Source organism: Rattus norvegicus, chromosome 3 (assembly GCF_021556685.1).
Source record: "Rattus norvegicus strain SHRSP/BbbUtx chromosome 3, alternate assembly SHRSP_T2T, whole genome shotgun sequence".
NCBI lineage: Eukaryota > Metazoa > Chordata > Mammalia > Rodentia > Muridae > Rattus > Rattus norvegicus.
In genome coordinates this window covers 115,040,107-115,053,767 of record NC_141536.1, presented here as the reverse complement: position 1 = coordinate 115,053,767, position 13,661 = coordinate 115,040,107, and the positions used below count along the sequence as shown (strand labels likewise).

The following is a 13,661-nucleotide window of genomic DNA, read 5'->3' as shown; positions in this document are numbered from 1 at the left end:
AGATTTTATCATGTAGAGCAAATTCAGCAAGCTAGCCATGCATGCTAGGCTACACCCCAGGGGCTCCTGCATAGCATACTGTGCTGGCTGGTTGAGACAGTCTAGGTCTTAAATGTCCACCAAAGGCCTGTTTCTTAGAGGTTTTATCTCCAACTTGGAACCTTTAAGAAGTAGGGCATAGTGGTACATTTTTTGATCATTGGCACAAACCCTTGAAAGAATACTGGGAGCCAGGCTCTTCTGCCCATCCTAGCACTGGGGGCCAGACTCTTTGTCTGTCCTATCATCCTAGCTCAAAAAAAGAACAGCTTTGTTCTACTACTCAGCTTCCCAAACCAGGCACACAAAAGCAGGCAGCCACCTAATCCTAGACCAAACCCTTTGAAACCATGAGCCAAAATAGAGCTTTAACCTCTTTTCTCCCCTTTCATTTTGTGGTGTTGGGAATATTACCACTGAGCTATATCCTCAGCTTTCAGGATGACAGGCCTGCACCACTATAGCCCCTAACCTTTTTTCTATATAAGTTGCTTAGTCTGGGTATTTGTTACAGTCACAGAAAGCTGACTCCCACAGTGGCAGGGAATCACACCCCTACTGCATGCATTGAAACTGGAGACTTGTGGATAAGCGCCCCACTCAGTCAGGCTCTTCTTCCTGAATCAGAGTGATCCCGACTTAACTTACTGTCATCCCCAGTTCTACACCATATCTGGCTTCTCCCTTATCTCCTCTATGAGTGCCCAATTACTGCAGTCTGTTGAAGAGGCTGTCTTTCTTCTGTTGGGTTTGCTGTTGCCAGTTCAAAAGGCCAGGAGGCCCTGTTTGTGCACGTATTTCTGCATCTCCCCTCGAGGCATGAACCACTGAGCCATATGCTTGTGCACCTACAAAACTACGAGCGGCGGAGTTCTGATGACTCCAATCACCATAGTTGAAACTGTTCTGGCTGATGCCTCCCACTTCATTTTCTTCTCATGATCTTTTAGGTTCCTCTAGGTACTTTTCATTACCTAAAAATCTCAGGATGATTTTGTACCCAGCGATAAGAGATTTTAAACCTGAATATCACGATAAAAAGAACTTATACATTTACTTCGTAGAAACCTCTAGCTGATGAGTCTCTCCAATAATGTAGGTCAGCTTTGATTTGCTTCTTCAGCATTTCAGATCACTCTCCCACATTCAAGCCCCACACGTATCATTGTAGATTTATTACTGGGTACTGTGGCTTTTTTTTTTTAAAAAAAAAGGTTGATATTGTACATGGTATCTAAAGAACTTCAATGTCCAGGTGTTCATTGCTAGCCTTCAAATATAATATCAATATTTTCATGTTGGCCTTATATCTATAACTTTGGTGAACTCTGATTTAAGTTCCAGGAATTAATTTCTTTCTTTCTTCTTTTGCCCCTTGTTTCTTGTTTTGAGATCCCTTAATGGTGTGTCCAACCACTTGACATTGTGACACAATATCATCATCTACAAAGTTTATACCTGAGAAGGGTGATATATGTATATATGTGTATATATGTATATATATGTATATGTATATGTATATATATATGTGTATATACATTTAACCTAAGTTTACTGTTCTGCACTGGGTATATTCATAGCTATCCCAGGTCACATGTAGCATGTGGCTGCCAGTTTGGACCAACTGCTAGGGTTTTTTAAACAGGTAAGCAAGCCTGCCACACGTAAGTCAGTGTTTGCTTTTCTTCTTTCTTGTATAAGAGGTTCCAGCTTATATTCTTGTGTCTTGTCTTATTGCGCTGGCTTCCAGAAACAAAGGCATTCTCTTTATAGACTGACTTCACCTCAGACCTTTTAGTAAGCAGGCCTTTCTTCTCTTTCTCCTCCTCTCTTGCCTCTTCCTCCTCTTCCCCCTTCTCCCCTTCCCCCTTCTCTTTCCCTTCTTCCTCCTCTCCCTCCTTTTCTTCCTCCTTTTCTTCTTCCTTATGCCGCTGTGGCAGTATATGGTAGCCTTTTCCAGTTTCTGAGTTACCTTTCTTTCTACTTCGTTTTCAGCAACTCTGGGATATGAAACTTCCTGAGAAAGCAGAGGGCTCCACGTGTGCACTCCACGCCTGGGGCCCGGGGCTCCCAGTTTGTCTGTCTTCCCATGTCTATTTTTAAGTGACTTATTACATTTAACAGAAATAATAGCCATGAATAAGTCTGATTTTTTTTTTTACATAAGCTGGGTCTTCTACTTGGAAAGGCAAGCCAGTCTTGCACACGTAATTGCTCCCAGTCTTAGCATTTAGTGCTCTCAGCTCTGTAAAAAGCCCTTCTGGAATGTAATGTATTGACCAGACAGCTGTGGATGGGCTGTTCCTAGCTGCCTTCCCATATGGCACAGGCTTCAGAATACAGAAGTCACCTTGATCCCATTCAATCCTTGACAGTCCAGAAGGAACAAGAAAGGAAGAAAGGCTTTCTCAGAGTTGGAAAGATGGCAGGAGACGTTGAGAAGGGACAGCGGTTGCTTAGCTGGTGCCTTCATTCGTACTATTTTCCCCCTGATATTTTAGTCGAAATATAATCCATTTTGATGGGTGGTGGTGGTGTGCACTTTTAATCCCAACACTCAGAAGGCAGAAGCAGGCAGATCTCTGTGTGTTCCAGGCCAGGCGAGTTCCAAGACAGCCAGAGCTATATACAAAGAAGCCTTGTCTTATGGGAGGTGGAGATTAAAATAAAATAAAAATTCACTTTCTTTCCTTCCTATGTTCCTCCCTTTCTCCCTACCTCCCTCCCTTCCTCCCTCCCTCCCTCCTTCTCTCCCTCTTTTTTTCTTCTCTTTACTGCCTGCCTAGATTCTGGAAAAAGAAAGCATGAGATCTAACTAGTCCTTCATCCTTCCCACCACGTACTATAGCTGATATCCTGGTGTTTTTTTTTTTAATTTAATGGAAATTTAAACATTATAACACCAACCAAATTTAAGCAACTAAAATTTAGTAAGGACAAAAGGAAGAGTCCATCCGGTGTAGAGAGCAGAAGCTCTCAAACAATTCCTGTTATTACTCAGGGTGCAGATGTGACTGGTGGAGAGCTGTCTCCCGTGGGTGCCGGGGTTTACCGCCTTGTCAGCCACCCAGTGTGACTTTTTACCATAATGGTAGCACTGATGTCCCCTTGGCTGTCTTCTGGGAAATCTGTGTTCTTCTAGACACAGGACAGCCGTGTGACTGTCTTCTAGGCTGGATCCACAGTGCTGGTGAGATGGCCAGTGTCCGCCAGGCTCTCTTCCCCCAATACACAACCTTGTCTCTTAGAGCCAAACGTGTCTCTCTGCTTTCTCTATGTGTTTCCCACCAAACACCTCTCATATTTTTGTTCCAAGTCATCGCCTTCTTCTTGCCCTGTCTTCTAGAGTTGCAGCCTGAAAGGAAATCTAGTCTGTACATCTGTGTAGAGAGGAAATGGGGGACGAAGTACACCAGGAGGCCTAATCATCACAGGCCCTGCGCCTGGCATGCGCGGGGAGGTCCCCAGAGAGTTGAGTGTACCACACTTGGAGGAGCAGCTTGCTGAATTTTCAAACATGAGGACTTCTGTCACCTAGCTGCTTTTCTGCTTAGCTATTGATTTAAACGTTTAACAGTCTAACAGGGGCTGGTTAGATGTCCCCTGGGTGACAAAGGACATTGTCAGCCTGATGATGTTCATACACAACGGCATCGGCAGAATGACACCAGCCCCTTTCTCTTAAAGCAGAGAGCTTTGCGAGGAGTCGGTTGGAGTGTGGAATCCCACAGCAGAGCAGACCCCTTGTTATAAGACAAGACCCTTCTCCCCTTCTCCCCAGAGTACTCAGGTCCCTTCCTCTCTTCCCCTGACTTCTGGCTTAGAGGCTTGACTCTCAGAACAATTCTAGGGTGACTATTCATGCCAGCTTTTGTTAGATTCTCTCCCACAACACCTGTCTTGATATCCACTCAAGAAAGCCAGTTTTTCCTGGCCAAGGAAGGAACACTAAAGGCTGTGTAAAGTCACCTCAGGGTCAGGTGGGAAAATACGCAGATCGGAACAGAATATTCAGGACTCCCTCTTCTGGGGCAGCCGTTGTCAGAATCCCTGTTGTGTATCAGCTTCCAAGGCACGCGTCGGTGCCTCCTCCTCTGAGGAGTCCTCCCTAAATCCATGCTGACTTGGAGTCTAGCTGAGTGCTCCCCTGTGGTCAACTACCCTCCTCAGGGCTTGAGGTATTCCAGGGTGTTTGCATACTTGGATGCAGTGATGTCTCTATTCACCGAGGTCTATACAAAAGTAGCTGTCTTACTGACATGTGTACCCCCAGTGCCCACCACAGAGCCTGGTGTATAACAGGCTCCCACAGGTGCTTTAGAAGTGGGATTGTAGCGAATATGTCCAAAGACCAAGGAAATGACTCTTCTGCCTGCTCGTCACCGGGTCCCATAGTCCGACATTAGTCCTTGCGTTTAAAAGTCCTACAAGCTAAAAGCCCAGTTCTCCATACTAGAGATTATTTCCAGAATTAAAATTACACTGGGATGAGATTTGGAGGAGTGGTTTAAGCAGATCCCTGCAGAATTTTGTCACACTCAGTTAGTTGTGAGAAGCCCTCCAGTGTGATGAAGGGGAACCTTCCAGTGTCATAGAGACACAAGAAGGAGAGAAAAGCATTTCTTTCTGGAAGTCATGTTTTATAAAACAGTGAGTTTTATATCATGGCTATCTATTTCCCTTCTGATGTGCACAAGCATGGAGTAGAGATTTTGCAAAGGAGCCAGACACAGAACTTTAACAGCTACATAACAGGAACCCAGTCAACTTTTGTTACATAACATTTCCTAGGATTGCTGTGGTCATTCATGCATTCTTGTCTGTGGGCCCTTGGTTGCAAGAAGAAGATCATGGGAACAGAACAGTGGCTGAAGGCTGGCCTCCACCAGTCATTGGCATGGTCAGGATTCAGAACACGGGCCGGTAGTCTCCATCCTGGACAGGCAGTCAAGCTTCAGATGAGAGCTCATTTCTTCCTGTGTGGGAGGCTCAATCCCATGACCAGCCCAGATAACCGACTGACTGGTGGTCTTGGGCATAGGTGGGGCACGGAGCCTGTGCAACAACCCCTAAAGGGCCCTGGCTTGAGAGGCAAGGGGAAACTTTTGCTGACCAGAGACTAAGGATGGAGTCTTTGGGCCTGAAAAGGGCCACCTGCAGAAGAAAGGGCATTGTATTTGGCCCAGCGCAGAGGAGAGGTGTTTGCAATTAACCATTGGTTGCTAGGTTTGGTTCTTAAACTGGCTACCTCCTACACACATTGAGAAAAGGAAGAGAGAGCAGTTAGAGTGCAGGAAAGAGGGAAAAACCCACCTCGCCCACTTGACAGGCGTAAATTGCTGCTTGCCAGAAGCCTGTCAGGGCGGGACAGTCCCCACTGAGAGCTCTGCTCAGAGACTCAGTTGCCTTGGTGAGTACCCTTTGGGAACCAAAGGTCTCCTCTAAGCACAAAGGGACACAAAGGGCACCTGTGTGGAGGCTCAGCTCTGTGCCCCACACTGGATGCTGAATGGCTCAGACGTTCCTCTCCGGTCAGGCAGCGTGGGGGATGGGGAGCTTAGAGAGAAGTGAAGCAGAAAGAATCTTTGTGACAATGACAATTTAAGAGACACTAGACAACCGGCTTGCTGGGCTCTTCTGAACTTTCGGGAGGGGGGCAGAGCAGTGGAGCTGTGAGGTGGAAAATTTCCTTTCTCCTCAGCACAGCCCCTTCTAAGCGAAGGCACAAGCGTTGTGTTCCTGGGAAAAGCCCTTATTCCTCACAGCCCTTTTCTCCACCAGGCTAGGAGAAAATGCCTGCTTCTGGAAGAGATTGGCTCGGTAAATGTGGAAGGCCAAAGGGTCGTTTTGTGTCTGTTGTTAGGAGATTTTTAGTTTGAAGAAAGGCTCTAGCATCTCTGTTCTCTTAAACTCAGGTAGACGGAGAAACAGTTGCATCTGACCAGACTTAGTGGCAGGAGAACGTGTGAGAGGGGGAGGCTCTCTTCATATCTGCCCAGGTTCCTCTTTGTATCTGGGGCAGCATTAATGCTCTGTGGGTGGTATGGTGCTAAAGAAGCCTCCAGGGGCATTTGGCCTTGCAAACTCACCGTGATCTCTGTGGGTTTGCACGGCCCAGGCATCACACCTGACAGCTGTGTCCACCATCTGCCTTGGCCCCCGCATACGCTGCCAGGTGGATGGGAAACAGGAGAGATGTTCATCATGTCTCCTTAAGACACACCATCACCATCCCACCACAAGACAGCTCTGCTCCCAGCCAGCACACCATGGCTGCTGGTTCCCAGGCAGCCCTACCAAAGATATGCGGTTTGGGAGCAGAGGTGGAAGGCTGCTGGCTTCCTGTTGGTTTGTTTATTTACTTATCTTCACAGACAGTTTCATTCTTTTTACTGTTCCCTATGGGCCATGTGCAGCGATGTAAGGTTCTATCTACGGAAAGGTCTATCCTTCACCCTCACAAGGTGTCCTAGCCTTAGGTAGGGAAACTGAGCCAGGTCCAAGCTGGAGGCTTTATTCTAGGTACTCACTGACTGGGGAGTGCCTTGCTTCTACTGTCTTGCTTCAGGGGTGGCATAAGCCATGTGTCCCTTACACTTGCTCTTGTCATCTGAGCTGGGGACAGTGACAGCTCCCTGGTAGAGCCACTGTCCCATGAGCATGCTACTGACTTTTCTACCTTATCAAAGGGAGGCGTGGGAGCCTAGAAAGTGAAGGCCTTAAGACATTTTAGTCACAGGGAGGCTCCTGACTTCCCAAACAGAAAGCAAATGTTGCCTATTAGATGCATAAGAGTTAAGAGCAAGAGCTGCAGGAGCAAAGTGAGGAGGAGTAACTGTCAGACTGGGATATGATGGCCCAAATGCAGTGTTATCTGGACAGTGACCATCAGTAGCCTGTCTCCCTCCATAGACATGTGAGTTTCAAAAGTGTCAGGATGAACCTGGTGGGAATGGGGACTGAAGAGTCTTCAAAGGCCCTGAGAAAGAAGCTGGAGAGGCAAGGGAGGGCTATTTGATTGAGAGAGGGTATTAGTTACTTATACAAAGCTGTGACTGAAATACCCCACAGAAACAATTTAAGAGAGAGAAGGCTTATGCCTTGTGGTTTCCAGAGGTTTCAGTTCCTTGTGGTTGGGAAAACATGGCGGCATTCATGGCGGTGTGAGGTGTGAGACTGTAGCGTGTCTTGTGACTCCATCAACGCCTGGCTTCCTGTATGGGCTCTTAAGGTGCTGGGGAGGAGGAGGCATTAGAAGCAGGGCTTCTCTGTCGGTCCTATTGCCCTGGTGGTTGCATTAGGGAGATGCCAAAGGCTCCAGAAGCCACACCTTCTGACAACTTTTGCTCATTCTGATCTAGACGAAGGCTTTGGCTTCTACCATCTTGAGTTCTGCCACTTCCGATCTTCCAGGGCTATCTGAGTTCAATGTACTCTATGCCTCTCTCTGCTCATATCTTCTATCTTCTTGGAGGTCCATACATAGAACACCTTCACAGGTTCCACTAAAGCGCCCGTCCTCTGGTTTCAGTAATGTTTGACGCAGTAGGAGTCAACAATGTGCATGGAAATGGAATGTCATACTTGGCCTACCCCTGCCCCCTGTGCATGTGTTGAAGATGTACTCCTCCACTACCATAAATTAAGACTCGAGTTTCCCAACAAGGGTCAGTACATTCCACGTGCAGTCAATGAGCATTGTCCTGGGAACATCAGCTTCTTGGTCATGGCCTACCTTGACAAGTACATGTTAGGTTTTTTTTGTTGTTGTTGTTTGGATCCCAAGAAATTATTGTAAGAAGAAATCAAAAATTGAAATTTATAAAAGTGAATAATGAATAGGAAGTGTTAAATCATGGAGGGAGAAGAGAGAGCAGGGTAGAGGAGGGCATATGTGGAAGGATAAATGACTCTAAGGACCTTTCAAAGAATATATATTAGAATTAATCTAAAACAGGATGACAATGTCTTTACTAGATACATAGCCTAATAAATAAAAACCCAGTGCCAAGGGTGAGCTGCTTCTTTTGTTTGGAGTTGTTGGCCCATGAGGCCCCATAGACCTTAAGTAGTGTAGGTCAGTGCTCTTGGCCACACTCCAGGAGCTGCAGTAAGACCCTATTGCTGGAGATACCAACCACATTTATGAATATGAATATGAAAAAATCAGCCTGGTGCTAACTGGATGCTTCATCTCACTGGCTAGATTCCATCATTCTGACAAGTTTTATATATACTATTAGAGGAGAAAAGTAGTCATCAGTGTTATCCAGCTGTGAATTTTGTGAGCTACAGCGAAGATCAACTTGGCGAGACACGCAACAGTGGCAGGAATATCTAAGTAACCAGCCACTTCCTCATTGGGTTTAAGCTCTGATCCATGTGTTGAAACATAGGTCACAGGTACTAGGTGGGAATCCTATATTATTAGTCTCTAAGTGGACATAGTATTAAATTGACTCCTAGTGACTTATCCTTAAACATATAGGTCAATGACTCCTCAACCTTCATAACAGAAGCTTCTATTTCACCACAGATGGTGATCAACACAGACCCACAATTGGCCAAAGTGCAGAGAATTAGAGACTTTGGAATGCTCGGCCCTGAATGGAACATTTATAATACACTGCCTCCTTTCAAGGCTGAGAGAGATCATTGTAGCAGAGGTTATAGTAAGATTATAAGAGCCAGAAAATGGATAGTAAGATTATAAGAGCCAGAAAATGGATGACTGCAACAAAGCGGTATCTTCTGGACACAGCAGGACAGCTGCACATGTGAACTATAGTTGTTGTGACAGCATGCAAAAGACTTGTGCAAACCCAGACTAAATCCCAGTGTGGAGAGGGGAGTTGGGCACAAAGTCCCATCCCTGGCAAAGGAGCTATTGACAATTGACAGCTGCTGGGAAGGGGGATGGGTCTTGGAGGAGTTGGGGGAAGGAGATGAATATGATCAAAATACATTGTTGAAATAACTACACACACACACACACATACACACACGCATGCACACACACATGTACATTCACATGCACACAAAAGAAATTTACTACATATAAACTCCAAATACACTAAAGTGAACACAGAATGGTCAGCTGACTAAGAGTGTTCAAAATGATCTACTGTTCTCCTACACTCTTTTATACATATCCACAAAAAACCCTACACATTCCTGTCACGCCCACATGGTGGCCTCTCATAGGTGACATGAAAGAAACCTCAATCTCTTGAAAAAAAATTACAAAGTAGTTTTGGTAGATATGAACAGAGCACACATTTTTGTTCAGTGAAACTTCTTTGATGAGGCCTGCTCGAATATCTCAAAAGATACTGTAAAAACTCCCACAGACAACTCTCTCAGTTACTGTGGTCATACAGTCTGAAGAAACATCAGGGAAAACACAAAATCCTGAGAGGTACACACATTCCAGAACATCTTGGGAAAGCTCCATCTTCCTCCAAGTCCAAATGTTTGTTTCTAACCCAGTGGACGAAAGGAGCCTTCTCTCCTGGTGCAGCCAGGAAAGGCGACAGAAGGCAGCTCGGGAGGAGGGGCCTTCAGGTAGCTTCTGTTTTCACATACTTGCCTTAGACCAGAAGAAATCCAGAGAGGGGCTCAGACATATAACCACAAGGGCAACTAGAAGTAGCTGGGTGGCGTGGGCTCCTGAGCTTAGTGGCTCTGTTCTCTGAAACACACTGCCTCTGAGATGTCCACATAAGCTTCTGTGAGGCTCTCTTGCAGGATGGAGTGGAACCCAGGAGTCTTTCCCCCTGAACAGGGGTCGGGGTGTAGAGGAGAGGAGAAAGAGAAGATGCCAGACAGAATTTGAAGGAGGAAAACAAAGGTTCTGTCTTGAACTGTGAGTATCTGTGACCCAGGGCTGCTTCAGGGTCAAAGGAAATCAACCAGTACTTGGAAGGACAGGCTGAGGAATAGAGCTCGGGGCAGGGAATGAAAACCAGTGTGGGAGACCTCAGACTACCAAGAGATCTCATGTGCTTGAGTCTGTCAGGTCTCACACACCCTGGAGTCCGATGAACTGGGCTTCCCAGATCAACCCAACACTTGGAATCAGCAGGCCTTCCTTATTATAAAATAGACACCATTGAAAGTTAAAAAAGCCAAAACAAAACAAAAAATAGACAGACCAAAAATATCATGCCTTAGGCAAATGAATTGAAAATCCCTTAGAGTGACATCCTATTTTTTTTCCCACCCATTTCTCAAGTCAGAAGACACCTGGTAAAGAAACTGTATTTAGGTAAAGAAATGCAACTCCTGGTATACATGGTTTCCTGAAGGCAAAGGATGGAAATGACATCATGGAAACACTGGTGCTCAAGGCCAGTGTGTACATTTCTAGGTGAAAACAGGAGGCTTAGTCATCAGTGGAAATGTGCGTGTGTCTCTACACTTGTGAGCTGCTTTTTGCCTTCAGACAAAGTTTTCATTACGATCACACAGACCATTTGCCTGACCTTTTTCAGCTCTCCTCAATGCACTCTCTAATAAAATGGTGGCTCCTTGAGACGAAAAGGAGTTTGTTTTCAATTCAAGGACAAAGAATCTAAGACACGAGTTGACTGTCTCAGCAGTTGACACAAGTGGTCTGATTGGTGTGGCATTCCCACTGGTGACGGAAAGGGAGGACGGGGCCAACTGGGAAGGTGTGGGATCCTTTGTCTTAATTAAAAAGTGTAGTCGGAGACGTGGAATTTGGCCAAGTCTCATAAATCTGCTGAAAGAACCAAGGCTGTCAGATAAGTTTAAATAAAACCAACCAGGTCCACTGAGAGTCACGGAGCTCCCTGCTAGTCGTCGACACCCACTTCCCTGTCACTTCTTCTGTGTTCCACAGACTGTGGCTGTGCTCATTAACCAGCCGCCTCCTGCCAGCCACTGACAAGCATATCCCCGTGGAGCACAAAATTCAGAGATGATAAATTTACTCCCTCTTGTAAAAAAAGAAAAAAAAAAAAAACAAAACAGACCTCTCCTCCAGGCAATCAAAAAAAAAATGCTAGGAGGCTTTAAGGAAATAAGATTTAGCTGATAACCTACCTTCATTAGCAAAGCCTGGTCCTCCCTGTTGGGACACTGCCTCACTGCCAGCGTGAACTGTTCTAGTGCAACTGGAAGGGAAGAGACAGAAAGATGAGTGGCCTCCCTGGGGACTGCCAGCTCCGCCAGCCACCGCCTTGTGGAGGACAACCTCATGGTTATGGCAGAAACCCATGGCAGGTTGGGTGTGGTTGCTTGAAGACATGTAGACTTCCCTGCTTGCCCACTACAAGTGCTGAAATCCATGCCCGTGACTTCCCACAGTCAGCTGGGCAGATCACAAGGCCATCTCAGCCAGCCAGCATCCATAGGAAACACCAGAAAGTCCTGGGTTCAGCCACTGCATGAGCCACCCTGAGAAAACACACTCCATTCCAGTGAATCCCAACGACCTTGGTATCTTTGGTGTCTACCTTCAACCACCCTCTTCCACGGTTGCGATTAATGTGATTTCCATAGCATTAATTCACTGTGTGGTTGGAGCATGATAATGGCCTCAGATGTTGATGCAAGCAAGCCCCGGACTCTCCCAGAGGCAGTTGGTCATCTTTCCTTAACCAACTTTCTCCAACAGAATGGTTAAGGGAAGCACAAGATGCCTTACAGAACACGCTTTAATGGGTATTTAAATTAGCCTTACTGGTGCCGGGCATGTTACAGTTTCTATAAAGTACCTTCCTCTTTTCTGTATCCACAGCCAGCCTCTCATCAAAGGCCTGCTTTGTGAGCAGCAGCTTTTATCTAAGTAAGCACATAGACTTTCTTCCCTACCTGTGGTTTTGACTGCGTTATTTCACTTTTGAAGGTGTTGATAACAAAATTCCCTGCCTTCCCTGGACTCCGGTCCTCTTCTTTTGACAGGATGGATGGTCCTTTACTGTCTAACCTGTCTAGATTGCCTTCATGCTGCTACACTCAGTGCTGGGTTCATACACCTGCCCTTCACCACTGCTCTGCTGGCAGTTACCCCAGGGGAACCCTGCATACCAACTGGGCAGAGCAATGCACTGCACGAGGCTCCATCCTGACCTGGACAAACCCTGCATGGGTCGAGAGATTTCAATCTGAAATGTTTCCTCAAGACCTCTGTTTGGCTGCTTTGTCCCTAGGTGCTATTTTGGAAGAGTCTAGAAGTGTTTGGATTTGCATCTAGTTAGTGGAGACAGACCATTAGGGATGAGTTTGAAGATAATTCCTGGTCCTGCCTCTCCCCCATCCACTCTCCAATTCATGGTCTGTTGTGGCTTCTGTCACACACTCATGCCCCCATGGACAGACTTGGCCTGCCATTTCTTTCCTCCTAGGATGGACTGCAACCCTTTGACACTAATTCAGGTGGAATAGCTTCTTGCTCTAAAGGCTAGCTCTTTGTATAGCTATTGGACTGAGAAAATGGTGGGGAACTTGAAACTCTAGGACATCTGGCTATCTTAGATGTTCCCATGGCAGGAGGCAATGCCTTGATTTTGTTCCTTATCGTGACTTGCATGCTTCTTGCAAGAGGAGAGAGAAAGGCAAAGTGAGGTCACCTGCTCACAGCTGCCATTGGTCACGGGCTACGGGAACTTTAGGAACCTCTGAGGCCTAGGACAGAAGCTATCTCCTTAGAACAGCTTCTTTGTGGCAGTTATCAGGAAAAACTCAACTATGCCCCCATGGCCTAGAGTAGGTTGGCACACAATTAAATTTGTCTCAACCTGCTCAGGGCTGGAGAACAGTGGCATAAGGGCCAGGCGAGCCACTGGGGCACCACTGCAGCAGGGGACCTTTTCCCACAGAGCCATTGCCACACGTTCTTTGTGTGGTCCTCTTGGATTCAGAAGAATATCCATATAACAATATCCATATGTACATATAAAATCTGTGGGGATTTCTTGATTAGACAGATTGCCAATTAAGAGAGAGTGTTGGAGTGATTTTGATGTACTACAAAACCATGTGTATGAGATGAGAATAATATATATTATCTATCTGTCTGTCTGTCCATCTGTCTATATCTTCTGAGATACCTTCATCAGTTACTTGGATTGATCTAAAAATCATATCCCTGTCAAGTATTCAATACCCACTCTGTTAAGCCTGTTCAGAGGTTTTAAATGTCAACAGAGGAAGGTAAAATTCTGGTAATAAAAACTTCACTTTAAGGGGTGGAACTCGTCAGTTAAAAGTCCTCGCTGCTACTGTAGACAACCCAAGTTCAGCTCCCAGCATCTATACCTGATGATTCACACCCATCTGTAACACCAGCTCCAGAGATCTGACACCTGAGTTCTCTCCAGACACCTGCACACACGAGGTACACACTGACACAGAAACACGCCCACACACACAAACTGAAAAATAAAAACTCAAGTGTTCTTAAGACCTCGCTCTGAACTACCTTGTGGTCACTTTAACACCCCATGCCACTTTAAGCAGATATTAAACCGAGTTAAATTATCAAGTCTGACAACGCATGCTTCCTTTTTTCCCCTTCGGTTCTCAGGTTTCTGAGCAAAAGTCATCATTTCGACAGTCAACAGGGCCTTGTGTTTTCTCTGCAAACAAACCCCTGT

The 13,661-nt window shown here is 45.9% G+C and overlaps 1 protein-coding gene across 2 annotated transcripts in view; it reads right to left on the bottom strand.

The window, feature by feature from the left end:
• Window positions 1-13,661, bottom strand: part of Acoxl (acyl-CoA oxidase-like) — a 305,604-nt gene that overhangs the window by 39,832 nt on the left and 252,111 nt on the right. For both annotated transcript variants that reach the window (NM_001106508.2, NM_001415677.1), the window contains 1 exon segment: window positions 11,107-11,177. In NM_001106508.2, the coding sequence (NP_001099978.1) occupies window positions 11,107-11,177 (71 nt within the window).